General features: G+C 40.5%; 1 protein-coding gene across 3 annotated transcripts; it reads right to left on the bottom strand.

Annotated features, from left to right (window-relative positions):
- Positions 1–3,426: 3,426 nt before the first annotated feature.
- Positions 3,427–23,070, bottom strand: LOC115029041 (uncharacterized). Of its 3 annotated transcripts, XR_015047011.1 has the most exons (6): positions 22,937–23,070; positions 19,671–19,797; positions 17,145–17,237; positions 9,652–9,761; positions 7,105–8,861; positions 3,427–3,588 (listed from the first exon to the last, which is right to left on the bottom strand). XR_015047011.1 is itself a non-coding variant. In XM_021161891.3 (5 exons), exons 1-5 carry the CDS (start codon positions 22,937–22,939, stop codon positions 7,491–7,493), a joined length of 1,704 nt encoding a protein of 567 aa, XP_021017550.2. In that variant the 5' UTR covers positions 22,940–23,070; the 3' UTR covers positions 3,607–7,490. The 3 variants fall into 3 exon arrangements, 2 of the variants coding, with proteins under 2 accessions (XP_029333769.2, XP_021017550.2); XM_021161891.3 differs by lacking the exon at positions 3,427–3,588 and having other exon boundaries at positions 3,607–8,861; XM_029477909.2 differs by lacking the exons at positions 3,427–3,588; positions 19,671–19,797; positions 22,937–23,070 and having other exon boundaries at positions 3,603–8,857; positions 17,145–17,162.
- Between the last annotated feature and the right edge of the window lie 1,137 nt (positions 23,071–24,207).

The raw sequence follows: 24,207 nt of genomic DNA, 5'->3' as shown, positions 1-24,207 counted from the left end.
GAGAGAGATACTCTAAATGAGAAATATTTAAAAGAGGAACCAGTAAAATGAGGCTGACAAAGACAGAGACCAGAGTCAGAATCAGAGATGTGCTGTAAGACAGAAAGATAAACCAGGGTAGAGGTAAACTATGAGAAAAGTTAAGTGACAAAATATAGATGTAATAATTAGATAACATCCAAAGGAAGCAAAGACAAGGAAGAGGAACAAAAAGATATATATATATATAGAGAGAGAGAGAGAGAGAGAAAGAGAGAGAGAGAGTCATTATATGAGATCTCCATTACAGTTAGGAAACAGGAGCAAAGAGAGGTAAATGACAAAGACTAGAACCTAGCAAAGTGACACTTGCTAATAATGCTAGCACTTAGAAATGATCTGTAAGAAATAGGGAGCCAGAAAATTTAAAAAAAAAAGATAAAAAAAAAATGAAATGCTGGCCACAAAAGTCAGGGAAACTAGAAAACTTAGTACCTGGCAACAACAACAAAAAAAAGCTTTTGGCTAAAGATCAAAGTGTTTACTGTTAAGAAAAAGAGCACTGGGTGAGAGACTGTCCTAACAAAAAGAAGAAGAGCCCCCCTCATGACCAAACCCTTCACCTGTTTGTGGCTAAAAGTAAAGAGATAGCAGAAGGGGTGCTAACACAGAAGCTGAGTCCTTAAAAGAGACCGGTGGCCTACCTGTTGAAGCAGCTAAAAAGAGACTGTGTTTCATATTCCTCCACTGACCAGTGCAAAGCAAGTTTAAAAGGTTCCTGGACACTGCGGGCCTTTGCAGACTGTGGATTCCAGGTTTTGCTGAATTAAAAAGATAAACAGCCCTTCGTATAAGAAATAAAGAACAACCTTGGATGGCCTTAGATGCTATTGAGACTGCCCTAATGTTGTCCCCAACTTTGGGACTCCTAGATGTGACTGAGAACAAAGGTATTGCCAAAGAGGTTCTTACTCAGAGATTGGGACCCTAGAAAAGACCGGTGGCATACTTGTAAAGATTAGACCTGGTGACTGTAAGATGGCCTGCTTGTCTGCACATAATGGCTTCTGGTCAAGGACGCAGATAAATTGACTCTGAGACAAAATTTGGCACATGCCCTAAAAGTGTAGTTCAGCCCCCCTGACCGATGGCTGACTAACGCTCTGAAAAACATTATCCAGTCGTTCCCCTGACTGATGGACACATTATCAGAGCTTTTTGTTGACTGAACAAGTGACCTTCGCTTCCCCTGCTAACCTGCTGAGTCTTCACCTACTCATCACTGCTCTGACATTCTGGCAGAAGGAACTGATACTGGAAATGATCTGAAGGATCAGATCAGCCTTGGCCTGAAAGTTTGAACTGGTACACGGATGGCAGTAGCCTCATAGTTGAAGGTAAGCGGAAGGCGGGGACAGCAGTGCAGCGGTGGACAAAAAGCAAGTGCAGCCCAGAAAGCTGAACTTGTGGTTTTGATACAAGCTCTATAAATGACAAAAAAAAAAAAAAGCCTACACTGACAGCAGGTATGCTTTTGCCACTGTATGGAACAATATACAGACAAAGAAAGCTGTTGACATCTGCAGAAAAAGACCTAAGATGCTGTGAACAAAAGAAATCAGATGGCAGATCTAACCGCCAAACAGGCATCCCAAAGAGCAATAATCCTGGCAGTCTGAAGACTAAACTGAGAGAAGAAAACTAGTCCTCCCTTGAAAAGACAGACCTGACATCAACTGGAAAATAGACTTTACTGAGAAAAAATATGTGTATGAATACCTTCTGGTTTTTGTGAACGTTCTCAAAATGGATAAAAGCTTTTCCCTGTAAAAATGAGACTGCTCACATAGTCATCAAGAAAATTATTAAAGAAAATTTTTCCAAGGTTCAGAGTGCCAAAAGCAATAGTGTCAGATAATGGCCCTGCCTTTGTTGCCCAGGTAAGTCAGGGTGTGGCCAAGTATTTAGAGGTCAAATAAAAATTGTGTGTACAGACCTCAGAGCTCAGGACAGATAAAGAATTAGTTTAAAACTCTAAAACAGACCTTGACAAAATTAATCGTGGAGACTGGCACAGACTTGGTGTTCCTTCCCTATGCCCTATTTAAACGTACTAGAAATACTCCCTCTTGATTCAGTTTTACTCTTTTTAAGATCCTTTATGAGACTCCTATGCCCATCATAGTCTTAAATGATGTGTTTAAACCTATGTTGTTATAATAATAATCTGTATGCTAAGTTAAAAGGCTTGCAGGTGGTACAGAAAGAAGTCTGGTCACAACTGGCTACAGTGAACGAGCTGGATACCCCAAGGACATCTCACCAGTTCCAGCCAGAGATCTGATCTACGTGCACCTACATCATGCCCAGACCCTCAAGCCTCGCTAAAAGGGCCCCTGCCTAGTTCTGTTTATTAAACCTTCTTATTCTGTTTTTGTTCCCATGTTAAAAATAGAGTAAATGCAGTAATCTCCGCATAGAGATATAGACTTCTAAAATTCTAAGATTAGAATTACTTACTAAAAAGGAGTGGGGAATGAAGGAGAAAAATTACTAGCCACCTGAACTCTTCAACTTAGAGTCCTACCCCTCCCATCTGGAGATTGTTCCCGGAGCACTCCTGAACTCTTCACCCCAGAGTCCAACCCCTCCTAACTGAGGACTGTTCCAAGAACATTTTTGAGATAAGGGCCTCCTGGAACAACCCCAAGAACATTTTTGGGAGAATGTTCCAATAGATCGGGTACATTGCCAAAATATAGGACACGACCCCTTGGTTACGTAAAACACCCTTGGCAAAACCCCTCAGTTAAGCAAACTTGTACTTTTCCTACACTGCTCCCCCCTTGGCTTTTTCCTATAAAAGCCTGAGAAAAATTTGGGTCGTCGTCGATTCTCCTCTACACCATGCCTGGTGTATGAGTTTCGACCCCAGAGCTCTGGTTTATGTGCTTTTTATGTGCTTTCTTGTTGTTGCTTTATTAAATCTTGCTCTCTACATCTTAAGTTCGGTCTCAGTGTCTTCTTGGGTACGCGGCTGTCCCGAGGCTTGAGTGAGGGTCTGCCCTCCGGGGGTCTTTCAATACGTCAGACTATATAGTTTAAGGGTAGGAAGAAAAAACACACTAGGAGAAACCTCACCACGTCACATAGGTCAACTACTTTCATTTTATTCTCTACATAGCCTTGGCTGTTTAGAAATTCACTAGGTAGACCAGGTTGAACGTGGCCTCTACCTCTTGATTGATAGGATTAAAACTTGGGTCAACTTCAAATACTTTGAAAATAAAAGGAAAAACTAGACACTGGACACCCCAGAAGAAAACAAGCAAACAAACAAACAAAGACAAAAGACTTGAATGGCCACAGGTCACATTGTATAGAACATATGTAAGTGTTTAATATCATAAATTATCCTCAATATGTTTAGAGATTAGTGAAATCAATGGAGATGTAAATTAAAACACCAATGGCATGGGCTGCGCAGATGGCTCAGTAGTTAAGAGTATTTGGTGCTTCTGCAGATGACCTAGGCTCAGTTCTCAGCATCCATATTACCCATAACCATCTAACGCTCAATTCATGGGATCCAATATCATCTTCTGGAATCTGCAGGTAGCAAGTATGTACACAGTGTATTAACTTAAGTGAAAGCAAAACACTCATACACATACAATTTTTAAAATCTCTCTTTAAAGGATCGCATCAACAGATATACTAACATAGGGCAGGCAGTAATCTCACAAGGTCCCAACTCTAGACAGAGGGCTACAGATAACTAAGGAATGCTGAGAACAGGAGAAATAATCTTCCCAACATATCAACCAATTTGTTAGCCAATATCCTAAAAGCATGCACATACAAGGAACACTATGCAGATTTAAGAAACTGTATTTATATTTAGGAATATATGTATATTATATATATTTACACACATCTGTAATAAAAATTGAAGAAAGCATGAATTTGAGAGAGCAAGGAGTACTTGGGGAAGGTTGAATGTAAGAAAGGGAAGAAGGAAAAGACTATATTTTAACTTGAAAAAAATCTTTAAAACCCCAAACTGTGAAGAGTTAGAATAAGTACTCATTAATAAAAATGTAACTATAAATTATTATTCATTAGTAAAATTAGCTGGTAAATATATTTGATATTCTCCTACTAATAATACAGTACAGAAATAAGTATTCATGTGCATGATTATAACACAAGAGAATATATCAGTATTGGTTCAAAGCGAGTGCAGGGAAATACATTCACAAAGTGATTAAAGTGGGGAATAGGGATAGGTTCATACTGATGGTCCCAGTTATACACTGGCACAGCGTTTGCTAGAATATTTTCATTTTATCTACAAATTGTTCATTGAGATTGTAGGAATTAGTCCCACTTATCTGTAATGTATTCCTTTCCAAGAGTACCTTGACAATTGCAAACTTGTATACCTTTAGTAAATAACCTACCTGGCAACTGGAGTAGTTTGTGCAGTCTGATACTTGGAGAACATAGTTGCAAGCCTCTAATGTTACTTAACTCAGCACCTTCCATCACTTCTTCAATGAGTATGTCATACACATAGTCTTACTATAGTCTATCCACTGCAATTCTCCCAACATCCTGGTTGACATTTAAAACTTGAAACAGGAATATCTACACATATAGTAGGGTGGATATTTGTTTAAAGATTCAGCTTATAGTTACATCAGTAACTATCAAGGTTTTTGTTCTCTGAGTAAGATAAGTGAATGCCTAACTTTAAAAGAACTTCTAAACATTTTGCACATTAACTGCTGTATCCTGGAGTCTTACTAATTAATCCTATGGAATTCAGACACTAGCTAGCTCTTATCAGCCAACCATAAAATTATTTCCATTGCTACTTTATAATGTTATTTAGCTACTATTATGAATCATGATATAAATATCTCTATTTGCCAATGGTTTTAGGTAAGCCCTGTGAAAGGATTGCTCTATTTCTTTAAATATAGCTTGAAATGTCTCTTTTCTGGCTCCATGCTCATTTAATCATGGGATTAGGTACTTTTGTGCTTGATGAGAATGCTACAAGGCACTGGTGATGGCAAGTAGATGATGTGCTCTCAGACTTCTTAGAGCCTTCTTTAGTATAGGAAAGGATATAAACCATTGTTTACTCTTGATGTTTATTGATTATTCTTGAGTTTACAAAGAATGTGTGCACACAAGAACACACACACACACACACACACACACACACACACACACACACACTAGTTGTCTATGCTTCTAGTCCCATTCACAAACCCTCTTTCGATCCTGATATGCAATTTCTTTATCTTTGAAAACCTAGTAAGCAAATAGGGCAAGCTGTAACATGACTACCACACTCCCATTCCTACCCTAAACTATAAAACCTCTAGCTGTATTTTTTCAAAACTATGTAATAATGCCCTAGTGGGCAAGCAGCCAAAGTCTATCAAAATCCCCGTTACATCATAGCTGCCATACCCTCAACCATTTGCACTATTTCTGGGACCTTGTATAGTCAGATGTGTGTGGGAAAAGGGTGGCCAGGCTTTTCTCTAGAAGTAAAACAGGAACTGGTCATAATTCTAAACTGCTGAACTCAAGCTGGGAACATGTGGACTCACAGAGTAAGCTAGGTACTAGCCACTAGTTCTTCTCAGATTTAGGGAGAATACATGGTACCTTTTACCTACCCATACTAGAAACTAACTACAAGTCTGTGAAAATTTCATACTTCTGTGCACTTAAGACATCTTAAAGGTTGGGTGGTTTGTATCTTGTCAAGATTATGTCACTCTGAGAAGCAGACAATATGCACCTAGATCGTAAGCTCAGATCTGAGACTCTTCTGGAAGGACTTTTCCTATGTACTGAGATTTTGAGACTTCCTCCTAAGCCTCTGGGACAGACTCCTTGTCCCATAGCTCTGACTCCAGGATCACTCATAGCCACATCATCCTTCACAAAGATACAGGGGCATGCTAATGGTGACTCCATGTTGATATAAAATTCCTTCCCGGGGGGGGGGGGAGATGTAAAGCAATCTCTACCCCTTCCCCTAAGGTACTAATGACAAACAGAGCCGTCATTCCAAAGTTCATAAATAAACCAATGACTTTATTGGCTTCCTTACAGAGCGTGAGTAAGGGTTACTTCCAAGGGTATGAGTGCACCACCCCTAGTGGGTGGCATCTGGAATGACTTACTCAACAGGAATGGGATTTTTTCCAAAACAACATAGATGGAGGCTGTGGCTCCTTCCCTAGTGTTTCCTGGCACTTACTCTAAATCTTTTCCCCAGGCAGACTGCAGAGCTGCCAGTTGGTAGGGAGCAGTTGGATGCTGGGAGGAGAAGAGAGTATAAACCATCAATAAGCCCAGTTGTGATGAGCTTTTGCAAGGGGGCACAGCTGAATTCTCTGAGCTGGCTGTTGCTTGGCTTAAAAGAGTCAGGACACTATTATTTAGATTCTCTTCTCCCAGAGTTGGAGAATGATAATGAAAACTGTTTTCCTTTCATCCACTAACAGCAAGCTGTATAAATCTGGTCAAGTGAAACGGTGCAGGTGAGTGCAAGCGACACTGAGCTGAGATAGGATATCTGATTCTGGCTCGAATACTCACTTGGTTTGTCATCTTAAGCACTGGTCTAGATTCCCTCATTTATTTGCAAACTGTGGTACAAATCCCATGTACCTCCATCTCTCCTGTGCTATGAATTTGATATAAATGTTGCCACTCTCAGCCATCACTTCTCTGAGGTCAGGAAGTAAGCACTGCTAAAGTCTGGGCCCCTACATCATTGACTGTCAGACTAAAATGACGTTATTAGATTTACCACATTTTCTCTTGTGAGATGAGAATCAGATAACACAGATCACTTTAGCAGTCCTACAAAGTAAGCCAGTGCCTCCTAATACAGAATCAGTCATTTCCAACATAACTCAACAGCACTTCTGAAACATATCACATTCCTACACATGCCCTTTTAACATTCTAGGCCCATATTCTCTCTAGGTGGAGAGAATATGACGTTCCCTAGTCTTGAATAACTGTGTCAATGAAATGGAACATAAGCAAGTGCCACTACACATGATTTATTTGTACATAGTCTCTCACCTGTATGACTTTTTTGATGTAGACTGTGGTCTGACATCAAAATTTTCCTGTTTTTTTAAAAGGGTCCCTTAAATGTTTTTCAAGGTTAATACGTATACAGTAGTCTAACTGGAAAATATTTTTTTGATTTTTATACATTCTCAGGGTGTTTCAATGAAGGTTTCAACAGAGACCTGAGTCACCATTCAAAACGTTTGGCTTTTAAGTCATAAGCTTCTTTCCATGTTTAAGTTGCTTTCCTGTGTTCTTTCCAGACAAAATGGTCTTCTGATATTGAGGTTTCCCTTGTGGCAGTTCTTTGCTGTACTCTTTCAAAAGGCATTCTCTGATGTCAAGTGATCCTGGTAGACTGCATGCTTTCTAGCCTTCTCTGTTACTAGCGTGTCTCACCTGAGTTCATTCACATTGAATGAGGTATGAGTTAAGAAGGTAAGTTTTCCTGCATTATGTACATTTATAGGACTTCTCAACTCTAAGAAGTCCATCATATGGACTGAGGAGTGATTTATAGTAGAGAGTTTTTTTTCATTATTTAGAGCCACAGGGTTTCTAACTTGTATATCATTTCTGATACTGACTGAGCTGTGAGTTGCAGGAAAATGCTTTTCCCTGTTCTTTGTATTAGTCCCATGTGTGTGAGTTCCCAGATGTCGGGCGAGTCCTGACTTGCAGAAAAAAGCTTTTCTGCAATCTTTACATTCATAGGGCTTCTCACCTGTGTGGATTCTATGATGAAGAGTTAAGTGTGACTTGCGATAGAAACATTTGCCACAGTCTCTGCATTCATAGGGCCTCTCACCGGTATGAGTTCTATGATGAGCAGTGAGCTCTGACTTGGAGGAGAAAGCTTTTCTGCACTCTTCACATTCATAAGGCTTCTCACCTGTATGAATTCTATGATGGCGAGTTAACTGTGACTTGTAGAAGAAAGCCTTGCCACAGTCTTTACATTCATAGGGCTTTTCACCTGTATGAGTTCTCTGATGTTCAGTCAGAGTTGACTTATAATAGAAAGATTTCTGACATTCCTTACACTCATAAGGCTTTTCACCTGAATGTATTTTTTGATGTACACGAAGGGTTGACTTGCAATAAAAAGCTTTGCCACATTCTTCACACTGATAGGGCTTCTCACCGGTATGAGTTCTATGATGTGAAGTGAGCTCTGACTTGGAGGAAAAACCTTTCCTGCACTCTTTGCATTCATAAGGTTTCTCACGTGTATGAGTTCTATGATGGCGAGTTAAGTTTGACTTGTAGAAGAAAGCCTTGCCACAGTCTTTACACACATAAGGCTTCTCGCCGGTATGAATTCGCTGATGTTCGGTGAGGGTTGACTTATAATAGAAAGCTTTCCAACATTCTTTACATTCGTAAGGTTTCTCACCTCTATGAGTTTTCTGATGTACTGTAAGGGTTGACTTACGATAGAAAGCTTTCCCACATTCTTCACATGCATGGGGCTTCTCACCAGTATGAATTCTATGATGCACAGTGAGTTCTGATTTGGAGGAGAAAGCCTTCTTGCATTCTGTACACTGATAGATCTTTAATCTTGTACGAGTTCTCTGGTGTTGAGTGAGCGCTGACTTGTAACAGAAAGCTTTCTGACATTCCTTCCATTCGTATGGTTTCACACTTGGATAGTATGCATGCTGCTTGCTGCACTGCGATGGCAGGTTGACTATTTTCATACACGGTTTACACTCATAGGGTTTTGTACCTCGGTGAAGTTCCAGTTGAACCTTCATTTCTGCCTTGAGACAAAAGAATCTGTCAATGTTTTCTACAAATGGGGCTTTTTTCTAGCATGCACTTACTAATGTTCTGTGAGGATAATAACATCTTAAAAATTTTACAGGAAGTACACTCACAATTTTCCCTGCTGTGCAACTTGTCACTTAAAATAAGATTAATTTCTTTCTACCATTTTAAATTATGCATACATGGAGAGGTATGTGCATTCAGGAGCAGGAGCCCACAGAGGCAGAGATGTCTTATTACTCTGGCGCTGGAATTGCAGGCTAGTTAAGAGTCACAAAACGTGCCCTGGGAACCTAACTCCTGCTATGAGATAGAGTAGCTCAGGCTCTTAACTGTTCAGCTATCTCATCCTTTACCGTGTTCTATTCTGTGTCTGGTTATATGCAATATTTTCCTTATACGAGATATGTTTTGCAGAGTTAATTTTAAACAATCAAAATAAAAAATTAAAAAAAATAAAAAGACCTCCAATCCGTGAAACTAGCAGTTTCTTAAATAGAAAACTTTTTAGGTATCAATAACATTGTCTCTGTGTAGATGTATATCCCCAGTCAAACATTATAAACATCATCATGTGAACTTTCAACCTTGTTAGGCAGAATAAGATGTTCAGGGTGCCAGAGGGGTTTATCAGTTATATTATCAAGTTTGTCACTAGTTAGCATCCCATTAGGCTCACTACACACACTTTCTGCCACAGGTTAGGCTCCTTTGTTGTGAGCAATCCTCCTTATGTCCACAATCAAAATGTGAAGGATGTATTCACATTCATATTTTACCTACTTCAATCATCTCTTTATTTGAAAGATTTCTGCTGATGCTTCCCACCGGCCACATATGACTCTCTGGATTTTCCAGGCAACTCTCATTTGGAGTATACACTTCAAGAACACCTAAAAAAATATAATAAAAAAATTCACTATCCCTAAATCAAATATGTTATTTATTCAGTTCAAATATAATTGTGGAGTTTCTTCATGATTCTTCAGCTTAATGAGGGAAATTTTACACAAACAGGTAAGGCAGTCCTAAGCCATGTTCCTTCACTGCTTCTACTTTTGACAAATACATGGAAAGGAGTTATTCACCTACTTCTTTGCTATTGTTTGGGACATTAATTTTTAACTGTGTTGTTAACCTGAGCTCCTATTCCTTTATAACCTTAATTGTACACACACCATCTGATCCCACAGCTCATTATGTGAGGTGTAAAGATTTTCTTTTCTTTCACTAGCTACCCACAAAACACAGGCTTCACATTCTGTTTTAGGAGCAAAAATGTAGGTTCATAAAAGAATTATTATACATTTCTTATAAATTTGATTCCTTTGCCCTGAAAAGCCACAGCAGGCTCTGTCTTCCATTGGTCATTGCCTACGTTCACCTTTCTCCCACACTGGAGGGCAGCTGCTGCAGAAGCTCCCAGGAACCCATCTTCTGCTCTACAAATCTCTTTGCCTCTTGGACAAAAATACATTTTTGCAAAAAAAAAAAAAACCATTTTATTAAAAATAAATGCTAAGAATGGATTGGGTTGCGAGTCCGACTGGTATGTGCCTATACGTAGAGAATATCAAGTACACATTTAGGTATCTATTACTATATATTAATTGTACAAAATTATGGGCATAATTTATTCAAAATCATAGCTTGAGAAGTCCGAATCCTTAAGGAAGAACCTATTTTGTCTTTCAAATGGTCATATTATTGAACTGTCTTCTAAACATGTATGTTTCTATCTCCAGTTTACACTGTTCTCAAACTTCATCAGAAAAGCTCCTTACTGCAGTGGAAATGGTTAATACACACATGCATGACTGTTCCAAGCTTGGAAATTGAAGTAAGAGCAGAGATGACCATTATCTAATGAATAGATAATTAATTATGATATTTATATACACATAAAATAAAAAAATTATTATATTGTAAATAAAAATTAGATTGTGACCTTTGCAGGTAAATAAATGGAGCTGGAAATAGATTATTCTTTGAAAGACAACACAGACCCTGAAAGAGGACTCAAGTTCTCTCTCATATGTGGATCCTAGCTCTGAATCTTTAGATGTATGTGCTTAAATAGGAAAACCTATACAAGTCAGGAAAACAAAAAGAGGCCAAGGGGGAGATAAGGAATGGAGAATATCAAACAAATGTTATAAATGAGTAAAGGGGAATAATGGTGAAGGTAAGGTTCAGTGAGGTGACGGTGAGAGGACAAGGCAGAGGGTCAAGGGATACTAACACTAAAAGACCTTTCTTTAACAGCCTCATGGAAACCTACTTTGGAAGGTTCTAAAAGAAAGATTGGGTGGATGGATGGATGGATGAGATAGACAGATGACTGATTAATAGATAGACAAACAGACAGACAGACAGACAGACAGACAGAAAGATAGAATGGAGATACCTTAGATAGGGAAAAATGAAATGCTCCAGATACCATATACTATTGAACAAAATATTCAGTGCTTTGACGTTATCTATTTTCAAGGTGTTGATAGTTTGATTCCAAAGACCTCCCCTGCACCAACAATAAAAAATATTGCTACTGCTCTTAGTTACTCCCTAGAACTTGATGGTAAGACTCCATTTGTGAAGACACTTTAAACTTCAGTTATAGAGCATGAAAGATTAAGCTGATGCTGATCTTACAGCTTCATGCCTGCTGGCTAGCTTTTGTAGTACTGGGAAGTGCCATCACAATACTAGAAGAAAAAAGTTATCAACATGCTTAGCCAGCTGTGAACCCTGAGAGCTACAATAAAAACTGGCCTAATACTTTATACCTAGTTTCCCAATAGTGGCATGGAATTTACAGGAGCAACCGTCCATCTAGTTAAGGCGCACTCCATGAGATAGAACTTTTGCTTTGTAACTGGGTCAAGAACCTGTGGATGTGTAGGTCACAGGCCGTCAGGCAGCAGCCACTTCAACTTTTTTCTATATAGCTAGAGCATTAAATAGTCCCCTAAGTACTTCCCTTTATATGCATATATTAGTGCAGCTGTCACTCTTCATTTGTCAGAATGCCCAATCCTAAATGAGATGAGGTATCTGCAGTACACACCTTCCTCCCAAAGGTCAGGGGTCAACATGGAAGAAGGAGAGGAAGGATTGTAGGAACAGAAGTGGTAGATAACTTTCTTAAACCGCATTTTCAGGCCAAGACAACGCCACTGCACACACGAACTCACAATAGCTAGGACATTGTGTATAAAGCCTTTGCAGAATAAAGCTAATCAAAATCCCAACATGGATGAAGAAGGGACTGACAAAGTCCCATTGATAACTCAGAAGCAACTGGTAACTGAGAGCTACATAGGTGATGGAAAGTTGAGGTTTCTACAGGGATATGGCCCCCAAGAGGGTACTCAAGCTCCATGAATGGCCGTATACCCTCACACATACTGGTAGCACAAAGTGGATTCAGTGGGTTTAAAAAGTAGAGCACATGAATGTGGGAGGGAGAAGTGATGGTGGGATAGGAAAGAAGTTGAATAAAAGAAATTTGTGCAAATAAGAAGTTCTCAAAATAAAAAGTAAATGAGAGGGAATACAATATGTATTGTTATTAATTTAGGCAAAATGTTTTTCTCCTTTTCTATATTCAGTATACATAGTTGTCCAGACTGTAATATTATGTTGTCATATTCCTTTCTTTGGTCACTTGAAAAAGTTATCCATTTTTTTTTAACTTTGAAGAGATGCCAAATTCTATCAGATATTAAACTGAAATGAACATGTGAGTGTGTTCTAATTACATGCACACTACATATAATGTTTTCCATAAATTATACTACCTGGTATCTCTGGTATGAAATAACACTTATCACAGGGCATAATTTTAATGTTTTAAAGAATTCTGTTGTCTGTTGTTATTGAAGATTTTTACATGTACATTTTTCTTCTCTAATTCCTACCTAGTCTTGCTAGCTAATACTGGCTAATATCTAATATAGCAAGTTTCCAAGATTACCATATTCCCATTCCATTTTATGAGTCAGCTTGATGGGCATAGACGTGTACTTTTATATCTGTCTGGTAGGAGAACTACTCAAACAGATTTTACAAGGGGCTTTGATTAGTTGTGGCACCCTATTGTTGCCTCAATGGCATCGCGTCTTACTGATTGATATAACATTAATATAACTTTGTAGAATTCTGGAAGGTCATATTTATGTACAAATAAATGTTCAATTTCCTATTTTGTAATTACTAAAATACATTCTAAAAAATATTCCTAAGAAATCTTTTCTATCTCAAAGATGTCTGATGAAATCATCCATTTCATCATTTTTTTTATTAATTTGGATAGATTCTCTTTAATTAGTGGGCATCATAATACACTAGTCCAATATTTCATGTGCAAAAAACTTCTGGTTTACTTTGGCATGGAATATGATTTGACTAATGTAAATATGGCTACTGCTGAATTCTTTTATATTCTGTTTGCTCCAAAACAGTTTTCCTTTTTCTCAGTCTGTCTTCACCCGTATTATAAACTCACATTTAAGTAGTAGCTTGAAGTGTTCTTCTTTAAATCCTGGCTGTCAGTGTTCAGCTATGAGTTGGAAAAATCAGTTACAATTAGTCTTGTTAAAGAATAATTACTAATTTTTTTCTCCTCCATCTTAGAGGTCTGCTAATTTACGGAGTTAATGTCTAACACTTTCTTCATTCTGATGTTTTTATTAGTGGAGTATAATTCTTTTCAAGGCTCTTGATTACATCCATTGTTTTGATATTTTCTGAGATTTAATTTATATTTATTTTATGTGTTTGGGTGCTTTTCCTATGTATGTGCCATGTGCACGTAGTATCTGCAGAAGCTAGAAGAAGGCATCAGTTGCTAGGAATTTAACTCCGGTCCTCTGAAAGAGCAGCCAGTACACTTAACCCTTGAACCATCACTCAAACCCTGATCACATTCACCTTTTTTGTTTCTGTGTAACATTTTTTGAAGTATCCACGGTACCCCTCAATATTCACAGTGTGATATGTTTTATACTCATGAAGAAAGATCTGTAGTTCTTCACTAATCTTACAGTTTACAGGGTAACACTGCTGAAGAGAGGTAACTTAGTTGGCAATTATTTTATTTCAGGGCTTGAAAATACAGGAGCCCATGCTTTCTCGCATCAGGGTTTCAGTTAAAAGGTTACCAGGCTAAGCCTCTTGCATTGTAAGGTGTCTTTCTCTATTCTGTACTTTGCGCCTTAACTACAACCGCGAGGCGCTTCTGAATGGTTGCGTCCCCGGAGGTGTGTTCTCTGGTTTGGGTTTTTGTTCTTTCCATGCATTTATGCAATTTTAAGCTGCAGTCCATGGAGTACCTTCCCTGTGTCTTTTGTCTCCTTATTTCCCAGTGATAGGCTGCATCTCTTTACCAGAGACAAGGGAGCTTAAATGTTGCAGTCACGACTATTCTTTCTTTTCCTGTAAGGTTCCCTCACTACAGTAATTTCTCAACCTTATCTTCATTCCTCGTGGGTTTTTCTAAGCTACTCCAGTGAAGGCTGCTTTCCAATGAATGCTTGACCTATTTAAGTTTGTGCTTTCTGTCATTATCCCTGTTTGCTGAACCTATTTATTTGAATACTATGTTAGTGTATGGATCATTACTAAAACCTCACTTTTGCATTTTATGCCTAGTACTCCACTCTTTCCAAAATCCTCAGAGTCGACTGTTGGAAATGTTCTCATTTTTCCAATACATTATCACCGTTTGCCTGGTTGCTGCCATGTATATTAGGATTCTTTGCCCTCACCTGTCACTTTGGAAGAATTGGGATGGAAAGTACCCTTCATCTTACAAAAAAGGGTGAGGAACTCTCAGCAGTGTTCACCTGATGCTCCAACTCCTGACACCACTCAGAGAGAAATCGAAATGCTAAAAGAACAGCAACAGAACCAACCAGATATAGAAATAATATTTAAAAAATTTAAACAAATACAACACTATCAGTAATTATAGGAAAAATGTAAGCGTGGAGAACATTTTGTGACAGTAAAAACTAGGCTCTTGAGGGTGTCAGCCAGTATGGTAACATTATTCTTCAGAAACATCAGTATTTCTGAACTCGCCAATGGAAAGCAAAAATCACCGATGGAAAGCAAAACAAAGATAAAAAAAGAGGAGGAAGAAGAGGAGGGGGAGGGTGAAGAGGACAGGGAGAGGAGAGGGAGAGAAGAAGGGGAAGGAGGAGGGGAGGAAGATGGGGAGAAGGGGGAGGAGGAAGAGGAGGAAGGGGAAAGGAAAGAAGATGATGAAGATGACAAGGGGTGTCTTTAGTGTATTAGATTAGAGAGCCAGAAGAAGGTAAGGAGACTGAGTTTCTCAGGTCCTTTGGAACCCAATAAACAGTGAGCACACTCTGGTTGAAAGATAGCTGTGAAAGCCTAATGAGTTCTTATTCCTAGGCTCAAATCCTAAGGTACAGTAAACAAACAAAGACGGAAAATGGTGTAGAGGCCAAACAACTGGCTGACACTGGGCCCACTCTTCTTACACTCTGACAGTATCTGTGAGGGATGGGCATACTCCTTACAAGCAATGTGAGACTCCATACCTTCCACTCCATCCTCCTTTCGAGGAGCCTGCCACCATCTAAATTTCCATGGCTACTTCTTGTGCCCACAAAGAAACTGCCAGTATGTCCCCAGCCTCCTGAGTTTTTGACTGATCTTAGTTATATACATCCCAAGAGTGGATAGACCCTGATATAACATTCTGTGTGTGGATACATGCAATTAGTTTGTTTTTCAATCTATTAACCCAGAATACACAAGACACTGTCTGAGGAGTCTCTTCTCTTACTGACACTTGCCAGTATCACAGGTTTCTCCCAAGACAAAGAATGCCAGGCAACCAGCAGCAGAGCACTTTGCGCATTATGGTCATCATGCAGCATTCAGCTCACTACCACGTGGGATTCGCTGTTGGAAGTTGTGATGTGTGTACACTTTTCCCAACAGCTTTTCTGTTTTAGGGCATACTGTCCCGCCGCCCCTTTCTTGATGCCAAATGTTCTTTATTTCTTGGTCTCCTTGGGAAACATTCTCTCATTTGTGACTATGACATTGGGTATTCATGCACTAGCATAGAAAAAATTTATCTGCAATCCCATCCTTAAACTTCCAAAGCTTTCTTTCCTAATCTAAAAAAAAAAAAAAAATCAGTTGATTGTTTTTAGGCCACCAATTCCAAATGCCTTTACCATTCTAAGTTCATTGTCACACCTTTAATAGACATCCACATATGTATTTAGTTCAACAATCCTTTCTCCCTCTCTCCTTCCCCACCCCCTCCCTCATCCCCACACAACCTCCCTGCCTTTACCCTGTCTCTGTCTGTCTGTCTGTCTGTCTGTCTTTCAACACAGGGTTTCTCTGTGTAGCCCTGGCTATCCTGGAACTCACTCTGTAACTAGGCTTGCCTTGAACTCAGAGACCTGACTGCCTCCTCTGCCTCTGCTTCCTGAGTACTGGGATCAAAGGTCTGTCCCACCACCACCACCACCACCACCACCACCACCACCACCACCACCACATAGCTAGTTCAAAGTTTTTAAAAAAGAGTAATCATAACACTAAACTAAAATAAGTGAGTGTTTCCTCAACAGTGACTTTACGCCTTTCTTAAAACTTCATCTGTTTGGTTTTTTTTTTAATTTTTATTTTTTGCCTTTCTCTGGGTAAATACTCTTGGTGTTTCTCATCTCGCTCTAGTACATTATGTGATCATTTCACTTTTCTCTCACTGAATGTAAACCCTTCAAGAATACATGCATTTGAGTGTTAATTAATGCTATCAAGCTCTCAGATCAAGACCAAGCACTGAAGAAATCTTCATTATTAAACAAGGTAGAAAGGACAATTAAGAATTCAGATAAAATACTTAAGCAAAGTATCTAACTAACAAATAGAAATAGGACTGGGTACGGTGACATATCCTGATAGTGGGAGGTAGAGGAAAATGCAGAATTTGAGCCCCTTCTTGTCTACAGAGCAAGCTTGAGGGCAGTCTGGGTTATATTAGACCTGGTCTCAAAGCAACAACAAAAATGTCTGAGAGAACCTGTACAAAGGTCAATAGTTTTCAAAAGTAACTTTAGGAAAACAGACTTCAACAACAACGAAGGACACAGACTGACACAGAGGTTCTCATTTGGAAACTGAATAAAATAAATGGTGAAGACGGTTCAAGCTCAAGATGACCAATATCCTATGAGCATTCGTCCTTGTTGACTTCCCCTCCCCAGTTCACAGTCACTGACCTGGGAGACGCCAGACTGAAGTGTCTCCTATGCTCCATGGCTGGAATCCATGCTCCAACCTTAAGATCAACTCAGGTTTAGTCACGCAGTGCCCTGTAAACAGAAAATGATGTATAAACTGCTCCCAAGAAGTCCATTTCGCTGATGGAACACAACTGCTCCATTTGAGCTTTGCTATGAAGGGTAAAGGAAGCTACACAGAGAAAAACTTAAAGGACTAAGAAAAAAAAAAAAGAACAACAAAAAACTAGAGAAAAACCACAGAGTCAAAAAATCTACAATAGAGTATATACAATTAAAAAAATGTTGAGAAGTTTCAATTTTACATTCCCATTCAAAATAGCTACCTAAATATTTTTCTTTTTTGTCTTTTTAGGTACCTGATTGTTTTCTAATAAGAGGGAGCATGAAAGGGTGTAGATTTGGGTGGGGAGGATCTAGGAGGAGTTGGGAGAGGGGGAATCATAATCAGAATATAGTATATTAAAAGTCTATTTTTAATAAAGAAATTAAAAATCTAAAAAAATTAAAGGAATCTTAAAAGGTTCAATAATTTTATAATTTATTTAATTCTGTGGTTCTAGGGGTTGAATTTACAGGCTTGAATATGCTTGGCAGGTCATCTCTGAGCTATGTCCCCAGCTCTACTGTATAACCAAGGAGTCTAATACCAGTCTGATATTGCCAAACACTGAGAAGTTAAAAGAGGTCACACCCTCCCCTTTACCAAATGGAAAAATCCCAGGATGCAATATGCTGAGACAGGAGGACTGTTATAAGTTTGAAAATACTTTGCACTATAGAGCAAGTTCAAGGCACCCTGGGAAACTGGGGCTCAGAAAACCAAGAGAAAAAAAGCCCACGGTTCAAGAATTAACCCAGCACATCCCATGATCATGCAAAGAATCAAATTCAGTGGGAAAAAAGAACACAACATAAAAGGGGAGAAGGCAGACAGGGGCTGGAAAGAAGAGCATGCTCAGTGAGATCAGGAGGCTGCAGGAGGTTAACAGACGTAAAACTGAAAACACGCTGCGTGCGTGTATGAAATCATCAGAGCAGCTGACTGAAACAGATGCAGATACCCACAGCCAAACACTGGACAGAGGTAGAGGAATCTTATGGAAGAGTTGGGGGAGGACTGAAGCCCGTGAAGGGGATATGAACTCCACCGAAAGACCAGCAGAGTCAACTAACCTGAATTACTGGGAGCTCTCAGAGACTGAGCCACCAACCAAAGGGCATACATAGGCTGGACCAAGACCCCTGGCACGTAAGTAGCAGATGTGCATTTCAGTCTCCATGAGGGTCTCCCAACAATAGCAGGAAGACTATCCCTAAAGCTGTTGCCTATCTGTGAAACCTCTCCCCCAACAGATCTGTCCTCAGTGGGAGAAGATGTGCCAAAGCCTGCAGAGACTTGATGATATATGGGTTCGGGAGATACCCAGGGTAAGACACAGAATATAGGTCACCATATTCCATGTTAACAAATTGGAAGTAATATTGAAGGAAAAAGTTCCCACACTTTCAAAGTGGTTTGCAGATTCAATAATATCCTCATAGTAAAACATACATACTTCTCCACATAAACAGAAAAACACTGTCCCAAACAATGCCTTAAACATAATATAAAAGCTCCAAAGACCCCAAAGTAGCAAAGCATCTTGATCAGAAAGCACAAACATGTAGCTCGTGGTAGCTACCTTCAAACCTCATTCCAAAAAGACTGTAGGAAATGGCCGCCAAAAGAGACACAGAAGCCACTAGAAGAGAATGAACAGCCCCAAGCAAAACCATACCTATTCAGGGTTATACTGGGGATTTGAAATGGATTCGGATGGAGCGGATGCTCAAGAGAGCGACTCAGACCCCTTCTGCCCAAGTACATGTGCCGTAGAGGGCAAAACTGAGCAAGAGGCGGTGTCTTCAGGGCGACCACTGTCTGAGAGTCACTTTATCTGACTACAACAAATACACTCTGATTCACCAGACTGGAAGAAATGGATATTTTCTTGGGAGGGGTAAACAGAGGATATCTTACAAAGACAAAGTAAATGAACTCTGTCTGTCACAAAAATCAAAATCCTGCATGCCCTCATTACATTTGCAAGTTCAAGGTGACTTCAAAGAAATAAAGAAAATGGCAGTTACAAGAGAGGGGGTGGTTACTATTTGCTCCAAGTACACAGGCAAGGGACACAGAATTTATGTTCTGTATACGTTAATAAATATTTTTGACAACAATTAAATCAATCTTTCAAAGTAGCTATCAGAGAGAATTTAAATGTTCCTATCACAAACAGGTTGTGTCTAAGCTGGCAGACTTGCCAACTGGCTTTATCAGATAATCACACACTATCTAGAGTATTCCCAAGCCACACAGTTCTTTATGTATGTACGGCATTAACACAGGCCAGCTAAAATATGAGCAACTTAGTGTTATATTAAAAGTTTGCGATAATTCCAACAGTTCGCAACCAAGAGGAAAGTAATTGCTGAGGACTGCCAAGGAATGAGACTCACCCAAGGACACCAGGCTGCTATAGTTCTCCAGCATCACGTCCCTGTAGAGCGTCCTCTGAGCAGCATCCAGCTCCTGCCATTCCTGCCAAGTGAAGTCCACTGCTACGTCTTCAAATGACACCAACCCCTGCAACGACACACTGCTCGTTAACCCAAGGTCTTAGCCCTGGAAATAGAGTTCACTTCCCTGGATTAGAGGTAGGTGGGTTTGGAGTGACCTGGATGAAGGAGGAGAGACCAAGGGGAGAAGGAAGAGAGGAAACTGCCCTGAGGGGAGATGAACTATGAGCACATAGCCAGAAGATGAGGAGGAGGAAGAAGTCACCATGTGTTTGGTGATTTCATGAAAACATTGCCCTGCTGACTGGCCAATTGGAGTTAAGAGCAGCCTAAATGAAACATAGTAAGTAATAACTTAGGGTTATCTATAAGAAAGTAGATTCAAATAGCATAGAGGGTAGATATCTGCCCAGCTCATGTGCTGTTTCAAGCTTATTGTAAATAATAAAAGTTGTGTGTCTTTTATCCGAGAACTGAATGATCAAGATAAGATAGAAGCCCTAGAGTGGTATTAATAATTTTACACTTATGACCACAGTCTGTACTCACTGAATACCTCAGTTTTGGATTGCATCTACTTGTGGGAATATATGCTAAACTCCCAAGATCTATGAACAAAGCAATCTGGCACATGCAAATGTGCTCGGGAGCTAGGTCTAGAAAAACAACTGTCTAAAATCCAGCAATAATACAGACAAGGATGACAAGACAGACTGCTGTCTAGTCTTAGAAGTTATCAGTTCATTTAGAAGCTTTGTACCGCCTAAATTGTAACAAATTTGCCCCAAGGGTTGGGAATGGAACACACCACACGTGTCACACACACAAATCACTGAACTGGTTTGCATCTTTTTCTTTAAGGTTAGGTTTCACTAAATTGCCCAAACCCACCATGAACTCACTTTACAGTCTTCAAATTTGCAATCCATATCTCTATCTATCTATCTATATCTATATCTATATATCTCTCTATATCTATATAGATTGGCCTGCACCACCAGGCCACCTCCTGGCTTAGAAGTGAGATTTGAACCTAGATCTAGGTCTCCCTGTCTCTCCTTACTAGAACATGGACTGAGACATCCAGAGTGAAGACAGAAGGCAGAGGTGGAGCTTCCACGCCTGGCTGTTCTTGGAATCTCACATGAAATCCTTCTGAGTGGGGTCAAGTCAGACAAACTACCTTCCAGATCAGGGCTCTCTCAGAGGCTGAGACTCACCAAAGGCACAGAGACAGAGACATGATGATGTATAAGGCACGGAGATGGATATGATGGCTTGGGTCAAAAAAAATCCCCAAGGATCACAAGGCTATGGCTGGAGGGTCACATACGCTTGAGACCAGACCAGGCTATACTGTGAGATCCTATATGAAAAATCAGATACAAAGAACAAACAAATCTCACAAGCAAGGCACAGAAGGAGGCAAAGGATGCAGGGACAGATTTTTACAGACACAAAAGGGGCACACATAAAGAGAACTGAGACCGATATGTGCAGTGCTCACGTTTAGGGTGTAGCCCCCATTTCCTGCACCCAAAGTCTCCTAACTTTCCCCCTTCATCACCCAGGAACCAGACCAGTACCCAAGGAAGATCTGGAAAGCCCAGTGCTATATGGCCAAATTCCAAAAAGGGACTTCGAGAGCCTGCCTCTCTACCCCACCTCTCTTATTCCAGAGCACATGAGCCAGATATGTCCCTAAGCATGGTTCCCCTCCCTTTAATGTCTGCAGATCTTGCTGTGTGCTGTCTCTCATGTCTTCTCCTCTGACTCTAGTCCTTTTTTTGCTACCTGCGTTTTAATTCCCCCAGCACCATACTGTGCTACATAAGCTATGCCTGTGTGCCAGGACCCCACCAGAAGAGAAGCATTCAGGGTTGTCCCTGATCCCCAAGTGCACAGGTGGGGAGAGGTAAAGGAAGGGCAGCTAGGACCTGGGCTCCTGCCAAAAAGTACGAAAGGCTGGCCTGTGTTCCCAGCTTAGGGAAGAGAATGGTTAGGTTCAAAGCCAACTTGTGCTGCAGTTAAAACTATGTCTAAATAAATAAATAAGCAAACAAACAAACTGTAAAAAATTAGGAAGCGGCTCACAAAAGCTCCACTTAAATAAATACATAAATAAATAAAAATCTGTAAGTGAAGTGAAATTGTGAAGAACAGGAAGAGGCTCACAAGACCCCATTTCCCCTTGAGGATGTATAGGCAGTTAATGGTTGCATTGGGAGAGGCTCAGGAGAGCCTCTTTAGTCGGTAGTATAGTAGTAGAGACAATGGTGGGGCCCATGCTCCTGTAAGGAACCCTCTCTCTTCCTATGCACCTGTAGAAGTTGGGGGGGGGGGGTGTGTCATTTAAAAAAAAGACATCTAAGACTAAAGGGAAGTACTGGAAAAGAGGGAGAGAATCTAAGGGAGTAGGAAAAGGACCGGGAAGGTAACAGGGGTTAGGGAGAAGAAAATACAACATTACACACAGGTATAAGATGTAGTGAAAGTCACTATGGTGTACCGTTAATATGTAATGCTAAAAAGCGCTTAGGGCAGAGCACTACCTTGCATAAATGAATTCCTAGACTCCATCCCTAGAAATACAGAGAGCCAGAGGCAGAAGACAGAGGGAGAGTGAAGGAAACAGCAGAGAGGAGAAGAAGTACCTACTCCAGGTCACTCAGGGACTCCCGGGACTTGAAGGACCTGGCTCATGGACAAAACGTGATGGGCTGAGATGGGCTGAGAGGAGAGGAAGTGGGCGGGGAAGGTCATGCTCACGGGCTCCCATAGAGGTTCTGAGAGAAGATACATCACAAGATTGTGACTTGAGAAGCCAGGGACAAACATGGAGATGCAAGAAAAAGAGACGGGGCGGGGCGCCGGCTGCAGAAAAATCCTGGGGAGGCCGATGGCCTTGAGGGCCCAGAGACCAAGAAGGCAGCAATCCCTCATGCTGGTCAAAGTCCTACCAGATCTGGAGGCGGCCGACAAACTCCGGGCCGCGCTTGGGCAGTCATAGGTCCCGCAGCCCCCACCAAGGCGTCCCCACCTGGGAGGCATCCATAGCAGCCCTGGTCATGGGAATCACGCGGACGCGACAAGACCCCCGAGCTGCAGCAGCCGGCTCAGCCTGGCCACAGTGCAGCAGGCAGCAGGGGCACAAGCGACCCCGACGCGGGACGCGGGGCTAGGGACCTTGTCGTGGGTAAACGCACCATTTCGGGACTCAGGTGAGCGCCCCGCCTCGCGCTGGGTGTCCAGGTACCAGCGAGTCACACGGCGACAGACACTAGGTGCGCTCCAGAACACAGAGCTGGGAGAAGAAAGCCACAGATGCTAAGATGGCGGGGTCAGCAACAACGTACGCAAGGCCCGCCTCCTCCCTTCCGACCGTGTGTCTGATTGGGTAGCCTTCAGTCTATTGTGTCTGATAGGGTAGCGCTTCAGGTCCACCCTGAGTGACAGTTCACGCTTCAACCCAGGGGTGGATGAAGCCAAAATGACACGGCCTTGCTTGCTTTCATGGGTAAATTAAGGCAGGGCTTCCTGTGACAGACCCTCCTTCCTTTTTGTTTTCACTTAACCTTGTAAATAAAGTATCTGAAAATGTATGAATTGTATATAAATCTATATACATTGTTCGTGCCCTATGTATTCCAAGAACAAATTTAAGTATTCACTTAAAACAATCAAAACAAGCATTTGGATTTGATTTTAAAAACTACCATTTAGGAAACCAATGCCATGCTTTTCATTGCTTACCTTAGGAAATATTTGAAAACATGTATAATGCATCCCACATACCTGCAAAATATTTCCATTCCTTGGTCTTTAATCCCAGCACAAACAGAAGCCTACTGGTTTCTTTCTTTCTTTCTTTCTTTCTTTCTTTCTTTCTTTCTTTCTTTCTTTCTTTCTCTTTCTTTCTTTTTTTTTTCTATTTCCAACATAAACAATAATTGAATCTCTGTTATTAGATCATCTTCCCAAGAAAGCAAGGGACATTCATACAGATGTGTAGGCAAAGAATACATTTTCTCTTGTAACAATGTAGCCGAACAAGGGATCATGTCTTGAATTTGTTCTTTGATTTTAGCTAGGCAAAGCCTCACAGCATACATGGATATCATGCATAGTTCAGGCATTACAAACCATAGAACTTGTGATTGTAACTTCTGACATTATAGCAAAGGCTTCCAGTGGAATAAAGGATCAGTGAAATCAGAATCCAGGATCTAGAACCCAGGCATAAATGCTTTCCAGAGTAATTCAGTATGACTCCAGTCCCCCAAACAATAGCTGTCAAGGGTTCCTTCCTAGTACTTTCTTAAATTCCTTATTAATTATTTTTGAACAAACTTCTATTCTCCCCAGATTGAACAAAAGCAACAGAACAACAACAACAACAAAAAATCAGATCCATTCAAGCATAGCTTGGTATATTATCTCAGTCAGTGTTCTTTTGCTGTGAAGAGACACCATGACC

This window comes from Mus caroli, unplaced genomic scaffold (assembly GCF_978045245.1).
Source record: "Mus caroli unplaced genomic scaffold, Mus_caroli_1 scaffold_4, whole genome shotgun sequence".
In the NCBI taxonomy this organism is placed as follows: Eukaryota; Metazoa; Chordata; class Mammalia; order Rodentia; family Muridae; genus Mus; species Mus caroli.
The sequence above is the reverse complement of the archived record's forward strand: the minus strand, read 5'-3'. Positions and strand labels throughout refer to the sequence as shown.